Below are 13,203 nucleotides of genomic sequence, written 5' to 3' on the forward strand. Positions count from 1 at the left end.
ATTAGTGGAATGTGCTTTATTGTGGCACCTGATCTGGAAGCTGCGGTTCAGTCAGAATGCTGCAGTGTGGTTGCTGACAAGAGTGAGGCCTTGTCAGCATATAACACCTGTGCTCAGAGGTAAGCACTTGTTGCCAGTTTGCTGCTGGGCCAGGTTCAAGTGTGTTAGTATTTTTCAAGCCCTTAACAACTTGGGGCCATTTATTTGTCAGATTGCCTTACCCCATATATGCCCACTTTGACAGTTTTGATCTGTAGAACTGGTCCTGTTAAAGGTGCCACATAATACCTGTTGCACATTTGTAAGAAATTGATATTTAGTAGTGGCAGCACCTACTCTCCGGAACTCCCTTCCTATTGACATCAGGCAGGTGCCTTCTAGAAATGTGCCTGTTTCAGCAAACACTGGTAAGACCTGTGTAACCTTAATAAACCCAGTTACAATAAGGAAGTGCCTCAGGGCAGTTCAATGATTTTTTGTGTTTTATATAATGGAAGAATCTTCAAAGCACAGTACTAGGGTGAGGGATACTTGGCCTCCAAGGGAAGAAAAAAATGCATAATAAGGAATTTGAATATGAAGATAGCAGAGAGACGAGGACGAGGTAGAGTACAATAGGCAGAAAGTAAGACAAATGGAAGGTCCCCTTGAAAAAAAGGAGACATTCACCCAGTGAGATCATGTCATTTTGTTAAATCAATGCCGGCTTAATAATAATAATAATTTATTTATACCCCACCCATCTGGCTGGGTTTCCCCAGGCACTCTGGGCAGCTCCCAACAGAATATTAAAAACACCAAACATTAAAAACTTCCCTAAACAGGGCTGCTTTCAGGTGTCTTCTAAAAGTCAGATAGTTGTTTATTTCCTTGGCATCTGATGGGAGGGCATTCCACAGGGTGGGTGCCACTACCGAGAAGGGCCTCTGCCTGGTTCCCTGTAGCTTCACTTCTTGCAGTGAGGGAACCGCCTGAAGTCCTCGGAGCTGGACCTCAGTGTCCAGGCTGAACCATGGGGGTGAAGACGCTCCTTCAGGTATACTGGGTATATTCCAGCCTTGATGCAACTTTGCTAATACAGTGGTACCTCGGGTTACAGACACTTCAGGTTGCAGACTCTGCTAACCCAGAAATAGTACCTCGGGTTAAGAACTTTGCTTCAGGATGAGAACACAAATCGCGCGGTGGCGGCACGGCGGCAGCAGGAGGCCCCGTTAGCTAAAGGGGTACCTCAGGTTAAGAACCGTTTCAGGTTAAGAATGGACCTCCAGAACGAATTAAGTTCTTAACCCGAGGTACCACTGTATGGTACATTTCTATGACTAGGGGATATTGTATTTATATATTTTGAATTGGAAACTAAACCACTCATCGCTTGTAATCTTTCTGATTAGGATCGAAACATGATGTTTATTTATAGATGGTGAGGGTTCGATCTTTCATGACCTAAACAAGACAATTGCAAAGTACATGTTGGCACTTCCAGTTGAAGGCAAAGTAAGGTGACTGCCTCTGGTGACTGCCTCTGTGTGGGGCTGGGGCAGCACCTGAACCTTTCTGGCGCCCTTTTCTGGCCTGCTGCTTCAGATGCAGTGAAGGACACTATGCTGTCACCAGTGTTCAGCCCAGCTAGTTTTTGTGCACCATGTTGCCCTTTAGCTTTGAGCAGCGAAAACAGGATGGACCAGGTGGGTTATAAGCCTGATCCAGTACATTTCTCCTTAGACTCTATTTAAATATCAGGTATTGCTAGATACCAGGTATTGTTTCCAAATACTAAATTGAACATAGAAACACCTGGCATGCAGGGCTGGCCCAAGGCATTCTCACAGTGGCCAACTAGGTGCTGATGGGAAGCATCAACACACAAGTTCAACAAGGATAACATACACAAGACTTCTATATGCAACTATGTTCTTGGTTCTTTATGTTCTTTATTCTTATTGTTCCTGGTATCTCGGGCATCTAGTTCTCAGCTAAATGAAAAAGTCCAAGTTGCAGGCTGTCAAACTTAGCTCTTGCTTAAGAATTGTCATGAAGACATTTTTGTGCAGATCAGCTTGTCTAAATTCAGAGTCTCCCTTTTGTCATGGTGAAACTAAATTAAAAGTCCATTCCATCTTATTGTCAGTAGCTGGTATCTTGCTATTCCTAAACATCAGGCGGCAATGCAGTACTTTTCTCTGACATTTGAAAGAGTTCAATATCTGGATACCCTGGGTCTATTTTTTGGTATAAAAGGGGGCAGCATCCAACAATATATATGAAAAAAGGATACCACCAGGACTATTGGTGTATTTAGGCCAAGCTTAGTGTACTCCTTCAGGAGAGAGTGTTTCAACGCTCCTTGATAGATAATCTGAAGCAGTTGTTTTGTTATGCCATCAACAATTTCATGTATGGCCTAATGATCTAACAAGTGATTTCCTGGGAACAACAGCATAAGGAGAAAAGCATTGTGATGTAGGAATTCATACAGAAGAATGCCAAGTGGATGGGTGCATGGTGAATCTGTAAAAGCAGGGGTTTTTACTAGACAAAGCTTGTGCAATTTGTGATTAGTGTTGCCAGATTCTGAGTTCAAAAAGTCCAGGTTTTGTCCCCAGGGTATCTCAAGACTTGACAAGTGAAGGTGGGACTAATAGCACAAACTTTTGGTTTTGTGCTTGGTATGGTGGGCACATTGGTTTGTTCTTGAAATTGAATTCTGATGGACAATGTTATGTACTGAGTTGAATAGGATCCAAAATGCAGCAGTCTGATTGGTCCTAGAACAATAGGATTGAGATTGTAGCAGTCTGACTGGTCCCAGAACAATAGGATTGAGATTGCAGCAGTCTAATTGGTCCCAGAACAATAGGATTGAGATTGCAGCAGTCTGATTGGTCCGCAGGAGCCACCCAATCCAGCTCCAGGTGGAAGTGAACCCGCACTCCGATTGGCATACAGGAGTATCCCGGAATTAGCCAATCACGTGGGGCCCATTGTGTAAATAGTGTATATAAAGCAAACGTTTTGGGGAAAACTGCATTCCTCACTACTATGAGCTGAATAAAAAGCATGAAATTCACACTTGACTCCGAGTATATTTCAGACAAGTTCGGCCAGCAACAAATGGTTGTAGTGTTTGGAATGCTCCTATTCAGAATTCCTTCTGGCTATCTCTGCTCTTTTCCTCAGTATTCTACACCACTTGTTACTTCGCTTACTCGGTTTTCTATTTCCTTCCTTCTCCCCCAATAGATGGTCAATATTCTGAAGCTACTGAGCATGTTTAAGTCTTCCTTGTGTTGTTTTGGGGTATCCCCCTGCACTGGGTTTTTTTCACCCTAAAGATGTTTGTACTTCTGTAAACATTTGGGTTCCCCCCCCCCCACCTTCCCTCTTGTGCATGGATGGTGTGGTTGTGGCTACATAAGGATCCACACTCAGAAGTGAGTTTTCTGTTAATATAAAAGAAAGAGGGACATGCAGGGAGGTGAGCATTAGATTCAAGTAAATATGGTACTTCAGAGTAATAAAACATAGGTAAGAATTGTGTTGCATAACAGGCACCTTTGCATCGAAATCCAAAAGGACTTTTCAGATACCTGTTCCAACAAGAGCAGTGAAAAGCCCTAATCTATTCTTCCAAATAAGACACTTGTATGACATTTTTAAATTTGCCACGGCCATCTGTCAACAAGTAATAAAGTTTAATTTTGCAGACTTGACTATTGAGAAACATACTAAATAATCTGGCAAAAGTAATTTCAAGATGTAATAGGAATAGAAACTTGTGTTTGAAAGCATCCATTTGTCTTTTATAGCTATGTGGTCAAGTCCTATAAATCGCCAAAAAAAAAAGGAAAAGGAAAAAAAGGTTTATAGCTCCTTTTCAAAAGCCTTGAACTTAAATAAAGGGCCCTGCACCAAAGAATATTTTGTTGCATACTGGGGCTACTGATAAAGTACCGGTACTCTAGTTTACTAATAATCTCAAGTTTTTGCAAGAAGGTGCTTTTAAGTTTCTTTGCCTTAATTAGGGGGTTAATACAATCATATCCAGCCAAATAATTCTATATGCATGTGTAATAATGGTTCATTTTTAAATGATACTGGAACAGAGTAGACCAAGAGCAGATTTATTAATTGCTAGTGTTTCCTTCACTGAATTGAAGATTCTGGCCTGTTGTATTTCTCCAGGAAGGCAAGTTGCTGACTTGGGGTTATACAAATTCTCTTACAAGGGAGAGAATGGCATGTAGAGTTTTGCTGCTTTCAGGTTGTTACATAAGCATTTTTAGGGTTTCTGGTGAACTTTGGAAGAGAACAAAACTAGAGAAGAATCCTACACTGGCCAGTGATTTCACCTTGTCTTGGCCGCTGGTTGCTCTTCAGGGAGATGGGCGGGTGTGACCTGCAACTGTTTGTAAAAATGTGGAGGAATCTAGATCTTCCTGAACAAACCTCAGAGCCCTCACAATTAATTTGCCCATTGCTTCATGTGGAAAGTTTTAAACAGCACATAAATAATTTTAGTTTAATACTGAAACAATATTAGAAAGATGCTTACTCCAGCAAGATTTGTGTAATGTTGAAGATATATGTTAATTTTACAAACTTGTTTAGGTGTGTATGGGCTCATTCACCCATTGGCAAATCTAAAAATAGCTAGCCAAATACCAGATCTCTGTGTCTCATTATTAGCACAAAACCAAGCTCATTTTAATGTATGTTGAACACAATTATTTACCTTGAAGATCAACCATTAAAAGCCTCTTAAGGTTCACCTGAAGAGACCCCTTGCTCTTACAAACTTTGTGCTAATATACAGCTTGGGGGAATATGTAATCTACCTGGTTAAGCAAGATTCCTACCACGCCTGTAGTTGTTACTTTTTATTGGATTTCTTCTATGAATTAGTTTTTGTTCTAAGCTACATGGCATTATTTAAAAATTACCCATGTTGCTCAAAAACAGAGTGCACTCAACAAAACACTCTCACCCCATGCAGGAGAGACTGCAACAAGATAGGAACCACATTCCACGTGGTGGACGTGTGACCACATATATAGCATTTCTGGAAATAAGCTATCTCACAGGTCAACAGGTGGAATGTACCCCAAGTTTGGGACTGCTAACCGTTTTCAGAGTAAAGCAACAAAGAATTAACCACTTTTTCTGTGGCAATAAACATATTAGTAGCGCATAACTGGAAAGAATTGGAACATTTGCAAATATCTCACTGGAAACAGAATGTCTCACTGGAAACAGACAGTTGCTATATCAGGTGTGGAAACAAAGAGACTACAAGCACTGAACAGTACAAGAGACGCAGATGATGTTATTGAAATTTGGCATCCTCTTTTAAAATATTTCATTGATAATCCTAAAGAATAGCATTGACCCAAATCACAAACTGGACTTTGGTAAAACTTAACGGACTGATTTACCGTGGGGGGTAGATAAGCATGGTGGAATAAAACCTATTTTAAAAAAAGAACAGAGTGCACTTGTGTATTAATCTGCATTAGTTTACATAAACTTTAGATCCTTGGTAGTCAATGGCACTAATAATGCATAAATAGTAAGCCGTACTTATTAATATTTATCATTACTATTGCACATTTTCATGGAGGTTAGTCATTTCAGTACCAAATCTTGTTGCCCAAGGTACAAATGGTGGTTGTAAGCATGTGTTTCCAAATGCTGGAATATTGTGACAGTTCTGCTCTGCAGTTTGATATGAAGAGGAAGTATGTTCCCAAGCTGCAGCCATTAGTCATTAGATGCCCCTGTCAATGAACTATTTCCTTGTGCTGATGTATTAAATCCTGCCTTCATCATAGAATCATAGAGTTGGAAGAGACCACAAGGGCCATCCAGTCCAACCCCCTGCCAAGCAGGAATCAATAATCATGAAGCAGTGCAATAATAATGCTTCAAGGTAGCTCTGATTTCTGAGATTACAACATGCTAATAATTATTTCCGAAAGCTTTAGAATCCTCATTCTCCCACCCCTTCCCCTTTTGCACTTATCTCCTTAGTGTAAATGTTTTTGGGCTAGCTAAAGGCAATAGTGCTCTCCTGTGTCCATTAGGCTGTTTCTCACATTATAGCTATCAACATAAATAGTAATGCTAGCTGTTTTCCAGGCTAATTATTATGAAAATGTGCTTGAATTTCTCTTTACATTTGATACTGCGGCAGGCCAGTGGTGCATCTAACTCAGGGCTCATCTAGACTTCCTTTTGAATTACGCTTTCCAGATGAGTGACCAGGCGGTTCTTTTTTTATATCCTGTTAATTTCCCCGGAAAACCTGGTATTTAGTGCTGAATCAGTACAAATCTCAATCTGCAGAAAACTTGTTTGGCATTTATTCCAATTCAACAGTAAACAGTGGGTTTTCCTTGAGGAAAGCGGTGGGGCTTGTTCCTGGAAAGCACACAAGTCTTGAAGAGTCCTCAGCTTCTCTGCTATAATGGGCAGTAACTCACCAGAGTTGGATGCAGGGTTTTCTCATCACTGTTTTGAGATGCTGGGAATCAGACCTGGGACCTCTCTGCATGTTAAGCAAATGTTCTGCCACTGAACTTTGGCATATCCATGATTAACATATTTGCATATTCATAGACCCTTTGTATTTGGGGGGAAAGACCATGCTGATAGAAGACAAAGGAAGAGAGGGAGAGAGCAATATGGAGTAAAGTTTCACCAGATTCCATAGAGTAAATGAAGGCATGTGAACGAGAGTATTCATTTTCACTGAGATGGAGCAACTCCTAAGGAACCCACTCTGGGATGATTCAGTGTGCTCTTTTAGAAGAGTGTGCTCTTTCCTACAGACATGCTATTTTAAACCAACAGAATCAAGATTATTGATAGATTGTTCCTCCTAATTCAGACCGAAAGTGCAAATGAAGAGGCAAGCATCAAGTTGGTTCTAGTAAGCAGTAATTTATTTCAAGAGTACTATGTTCCATGCATTTCCATCCATGTCTTTTTGGTACAGCAAAAAGGGCTCACTCAAGAAGTATACCAACATGCTCAGTCCCATCTAAGTATCTACTTATATCCCAGCCAAGACTTAATTTCAAATGGAGGGCAGGCATATTTAGACACAGGACAACCAGCAATGTGGCCGAGAATCAGACAATTGATGTATTACTGTGTTTAGAGCAAGATTTGTTTAAGGAACGCAGTAGTTTTATGCCCAAATGAAATAATTATTGCTATAACTTGCTTTATTTCCATTTTCAGGAAAATGGCGTCCCAAATGGAGGCATCTACAAACGAACATTTAATGAGTCCTTTGAACAAGCACCAATGTATGTGTCTATCCTTACGTATGCGGGTTTTGTCGTAGCAACGTCATTTGGCTACCTGCGAGACTTCTTGAGAGCTTGTGGACTCCAAAAAACTATTGTTGCTGTAGAGCGGGAAGAACAAAAGGTATATAGAATCAAAAACTGCTGAATGCTCTGATTCCTTCCCAAGCAGGAAGGGAATGTCCAGAACAGGGTTGTAGGTGGAGGATTCGACTGTCACTTGACCTTCAGATCTCAGGTTCCCATACTGCTTTCCATCCATCCCCCGACATAGGATGTCTCAAGACACATCTGTGGCAGAAGTCTGCATGTGTCAGGCCGCAGTTGGAGAAAGATCCCTTACTGACAGTGAACCACCCATGTTTTAGATGCCTGCCTTTTTCATTTTTGAATTTATATCTAAAATACCCAAGTCATCTGACTAGTGTACTAAATAATGTGGAGGAAGATATACTGTATTTTTCGCTCCATAAGACGCATTTTTCCCTCCTGAAAAGTAAGGGGAAACGTCTGTGCGTCTTATGGAGTGAAGGCTCCCTGTCAAGCCTGCTTTTGCGAGCGACAGGCAGTGGTGGTGAGGGGGGGAGGAACGAGCAGCGTCTCCTCCGCTGCCTGCCACTTGCAGGCTTTTGCGAGCGGGAGGTGGTGGGGAGGAGCAAGAAACATCTCCGCTGTAGTGAAGGGGATGCTGCTTGCTCCTCCTTCAACCCCGCCCGCAAAAGGCTTTTGCGAGCGGGGGGTGGCAGGGAGGAGCGAGAAACATCCCCTCTACTGTAGCGGAGGAGATGCTGCTTGCTCCTCCACCACCCCTGCCCGCAAAATCTACAGCGGAGGGGATGTTTCTCGCTCCTCCCCGCCCTGCCCCTCGCTCGCAAAAGCCTTCTTTTGTGGGCAGGGGGTGGTGGAGGAGCAAGCAGCATCTCCTCCGCTACAGCATCAAGGCGGCTCTCCCCCCACTTGCTTTAAAGCCAGTCGGGGATAAGGGGAGGATGTATATGCTATTTAAAAAATTTCTTGTTTCCCCCCTCAAAAAAATAAGTGTGTGTTATGGCGCGAAAAATACGGTAAATGGGTGCAGCCTGCTCTCCACCTTCCCCTGCAAAACAACAACCTTAATAGTATTTCAGATTTAGCACGTGTGATGTGAATATAATGCTTTTTTCTTTAAAATAAAATCTTCCTTAAATTGGATCTTATGAAGGATACCGGTGTGTGCTTGCAAGTTTCCATAAGAATCAGGTGACACCAAAGTGAAATATTTTCTTGCACTGGTCAATAATTCTGGTGAGGTTCATTCAGAGGTGTTTGAAATCTGGGGGGTGGGGAACAATACCTTGGTAGTAAAGCAGCTGCCTTGCATGCAGAAGATCCAGGGTTCAATCCCTGGCCATCCCTAGGGAGGGCTGGGAGAGACAGCTGTCTGAAACCACAGAGAACCTCTGCCAAGTGAGTGTAGACAATACTGAGTTGCATGAACCAGTGTCCTAAATCTGTATAAAAGCAGCTACTGGTGTTCCTCTTACAGGTAGGTAGCCGTGTTGGTCTGCCATAGTCGAAACAAAATTAAAAAAAAATTCCTTCCAGTAGCACCTTAGAGACCAACTAAGTTTGTTATTGGTATGAGCTTTTGTGTATATGCACACTTCCTCAGATACCAATGATGTTCCTCTGTGATAGGAAAGAACTCTGGCAAAGGTCCTGGAGAACTGCTTCCAGTTAGAATAAATAATACTTGCTGACTTGGACAAATAGTCCGATCTGGTATATGCAACTTTTTCCCAGTATCCATTCTGCAGATTGAGTTAATTTGCATCTATCAAGTTCTAGGGGAAAGGCTGTTCAACATAGACATAAATAAATATGAATGATCAGACTTGTCTTTTGAGTGCCACCCTATGAATGCATATTCATAGCTGCATGACTTGCAGATGGATGGTCTCACATGCAGATTTCAAGAGGTTCTGAATCTCAGCAAATAACTTTTAAAGGGATAGGGATAGTTGACACATTCTACTGAGAATCTCGCCTCTCACCATTATGAAAATGTAGGTGTGAACCAGTCGTGGGGATGTGTCTGAAAAGCATAGGGTGTATTCCTATTATGCATGTGCTCTTTTCTCTTCTTACCCTTCCTACACTCACTGACCTCCACCTGAGAAACTGTGTGTTGTCACCTCTAGTTACAGATAGTAAGGATGATCTCTTCTTAAAGACGGCAGAGCACATTGCATTTTCGCCTGTTTATGTAAGAAAAATGCAACTTAGCATCATTGTCTGAAGCGTTATGTTTTTGCTTTTGCAAATTGGTGGATCTGGCAGGGAATGCTTCCAGCACAGGGGGGAATGCAGTGTTGAAGTAGTTTGGTTTCAGGGGGCAAGTATATTATGCATGCCTAAAGGAAGAGGGACACGGGTGGCGCTGTGGTCTAAACTACAGAGCCTAGGGCTTGCCGATCAGAAGGTTGGTTCGAATTCCCGCGACGGGCTGAGCTCTTGTTGCTCAGTCCCTGCTCCTGCCCACCTAGCAGTTCAAAAGCACATCAGAGTGCAAGTAGATAAATAGGTACCGCTCCGGGGGGAATGTAAACAGCGTTTCCATGCACTGCTCTGGTTCTCCAGAAGCGGCTTAGTCATGCTGGCCACATGACCCGGAAGCTGTACGCTGGCTCCCTCGGCCAGTAAAGTGAGATGAGCGCCGCAACCCCAGAGTCGTCCGCGTCTGGACCTAACAGTTAGGGGTCCCTTTACCTTTACCTTTAAAGGAAGCAAGGAAGCAGACTTCTTGCTAAACATCAAATGCCTCGTTAGAAGGTCATTGTTAATTTGCTTATTAGTCTTCAAATCACTTGTCAGGTAAATAGAATGGCAACCCATTTGATCTAACAGATAGCTTACTTTTCATTGTGAAAGCTTCCCTTTTAAATACCACATGGCTGGCTGGCTGGCTGACAGACACATGTAGACTGTCCCTAAAGTATGGTGTTACAATCTCACAAAAATCACAGAATTGTAGAATTAGAAGGGACCATGAAAACCATCTGGTCCAGCCCCTTGCAATTCAGGAGTCCTGCCCACAGCCATCCCTGAGTGTTCTCAAACCACCAACCTTCTGCTTAACAGCCAGCCACACTGACCCATTGCACCACTGCTAGTTTGCTAAGCTCCCTTTTAATTTTACAAAGTGCTTTTCAGTCTTGCCTTTTTTGATAGAGGTATACACATACATACCGGAACGCCACCAATGAAAGTCTTAACTCTTGCCCGTCTAGATCGCACTATATTTATCTTACTAAGACTTACAGCCTGCTCTAGTGTGGCAGACATGGGGGTCGGTGACAAGCCAAAACCCCTCCATAAAACAACTGAAATGTGCCCATCTTTAATCTCCAACCCCGAAGGCCAAGGAGGTAGATCTTAGAATGCTTCAGAGATGTCAAAGTTTTAACTCTGTAGCAGGATGGAATGCTATAACTGGAGGACAATATCAGTTGTGCAGGGGGGGGGGGAGTTAATCCCACCTTCCCTCTAAGGAAATTAGAACTACTGTTCTCTTATCATTGTTTTCCCCATCCCCATTTTATCCGTGCAGCAGCCCTGTAAGGTAGGTTAGACAAAGAAAGTGACTAACTGGCCCAATGATATTTGGGGAGCTTCATGGCTGAGTAGGGATTTGAACCTAAACTTCCTAATCTTACCTTAACACTGTAACTAGCAGACCACATGTAGTCAGTCACGTGTACAGCTGTTGTTGTTTTTTATAATAATAAAAACCTTAGATGATGCAGCTATCCTTGAGATGTAACTTTTCACACTTCTTTTCCCTTTAAAAAACCTAGGATTTTGTACCACTTTATCAAGATTTTGAAAACTTTTTTACAAGAAACCTCTACGTGAGAATAAGAGACAATTGGAACCGCCCTATCTGCAGCGTTCCTGGACCAAAGTTTGATCTGATGGAACGTGTTTCAGATGATTACAACTGGACATTTAGGTGGGTCAGGCTAGTAAATACAGGTGGTGATCGATGAAGAAAAATGTGTTTCTCTCATTCCGTAGCTATCAGTGGAATTTTGTAATTACCTACTTTGTGATACCACAGAAATTATAGAATCACAGAATTGTAGAGTCTGGACAGTTCTGTTTGGGAGGTCTTTTTATGAAGACTGTGTGCTTGAATTGGGACTCAAACCTAAAATTATTAATGGTTTCAACGTAAGCCCTGTTCCTGTGTTAATTCACTTGCACAGCACTTGCATCTTGAAGCAGGGTTGCATTTCTGCCCTTGGTGGTAGCCTGGCTGGCACATCACACAATGGCCCAGGGCTTATCCCCACCTCCATTTGACCCCCTACTTTTGTCTGGGCGAAACCTGATATTTAGTTCTGAATTGGAACAAACTGCAACTGAGTTTTCCATGGATTGTTGTTTGCTCCGATTTAGCACTAAAGAGTGGATTTTCAGGGGGAAAGTGGCAGGGCAAAGGCAAAACTGCTCAGACTTGTGCCTGGAAAGCATGGGACAAGCAGAAAACCACTTGGACCCTTTCTTTATAGGCACGGGATAAGCAGAAGTGTGGGCAAGCCCTTAGTATGAGCATACACGCTCCCAAAGAAAATATTGCAATCATTTGCTGCTGCTCTCCATTTGTTCTGTTGCTAATGCACACGGTTTAGCTTATTGTGGTGTCCAAACCAGGACTAATCAGTTAGATCTCCTGGACAAACCATGAGTTTTAAAACAAATAACAAACCTTCTGCTGACCCCACCAATCTCTCCAGGGAGTACAGTCAGATATATGTAAAAGCTGGAGGGGGACAGCTTCTATTTCATTAGCAAGTGCATGTATCATGTATACACTAAACACTATACCAGCCAGATTAGAGTATCAGGATTGAACTCTGAGCTACCACAAACTTTAAACATAAATGCTATAGGAGATCCATGTTGTTAATCTGGAATTAATCCGAATTCTTTATTTTGATCGCAACAGAGAAAGGAACAGAATACAAAGGGTATTGATCCTGGTGGCCAATTGCACTGGCTGCCAATTACCCGGTAGCTTCTGGGCCCAATTCAAAGTTCTGTTTTTCACCTATAAAGCCTTAAATGGCTCAGGACCGCAATACTTCAAGGACCACCTCTCCCCATATAAACTGCTCCAGAGTCTGCTTTCATAATCTGAGGCCCTTCTTCATGTGCCTCCTCCACTTGAGGTCTGGAGGATGGCAACATGAGAACGGACCTTTCCTGCAGTGGCTCCCCATTTGTGAAATACTCTCCCAAGAGAGGTCCGCCTATATATTTTTAGGTGACAGGCGAAAACGTTCCTCTTAAACAGGCCTTTGGCTGATTTATATTCTACAACCTTTTAAATGTGTTTGTGGGAAGGGAGGTTTATTTTTTTAATTTATTTTTTGCTGTTTTAATTATTTACTTGTTTTTATCCTGTATTTTGTTTTGTGAACCAACATGAGATCTTACGATGAAGGGCAATATATAAATCTAATAAATAGCAACATCAACAAGGGATGTAACAATTGCTTTTGGGGGGAAAAAGATTGTAACTTTTATAGATTACTTTTCAAATTTGAGGAACTGTCACTGCTCAAGAAAATAAATTTTGCAAAATCTTCTCCAGAAGACATTATTCAAATAAATTGACTGAGAGAAAAACAACCATGGAGCTGCTTGTGTGTTTGATGCAGGTGAAAAAGGACTTCATTTGTTGGCTGAAATGTAGTTCCTTGTGCAGAGTTTGCCACTCGCACATATGCTTTACCAATGACCAGGTCTATTAAATAAAAGGAAACAAGGGCAAGGTTTATAGGGTCACTTCCATCGTATAGTTTTTTCATGTTGGCCTAACTCAGATCTTCAATTCAGGAGGTTT

At 42.1% G+C, this 13,203-nt stretch overlaps 1 protein-coding gene across 1 annotated transcript in view; it reads left to right on the forward strand.

Moving 5' to 3' along the window:
* The window catches only part of SPTLC3 (serine palmitoyltransferase long chain base subunit 3), a 62,955-nt gene that overhangs the window by 20,299 nt on the left and 29,453 nt on the right, over positions 1-13,203 (forward strand). The window contains exons 2-3 of the mRNA XM_033142873.1: positions 7,246-7,437; positions 11,150-11,304. Of these exons, the coding sequence (XP_032998764.1) occupies positions 7,246-7,437; positions 11,150-11,304 (347 nt within the window). The remainder of the gene's footprint in view (positions 1-7,245; positions 7,438-11,149; positions 11,305-13,203) is intronic.

This window comes from Lacerta agilis, chromosome 3, assembly GCF_009819535.1.
Source record: "Lacerta agilis isolate rLacAgi1 chromosome 3, rLacAgi1.pri, whole genome shotgun sequence".
NCBI classification, from domain to species: domain Eukaryota; kingdom Metazoa; phylum Chordata; class Lepidosauria; order Squamata; family Lacertidae; genus Lacerta; species Lacerta agilis.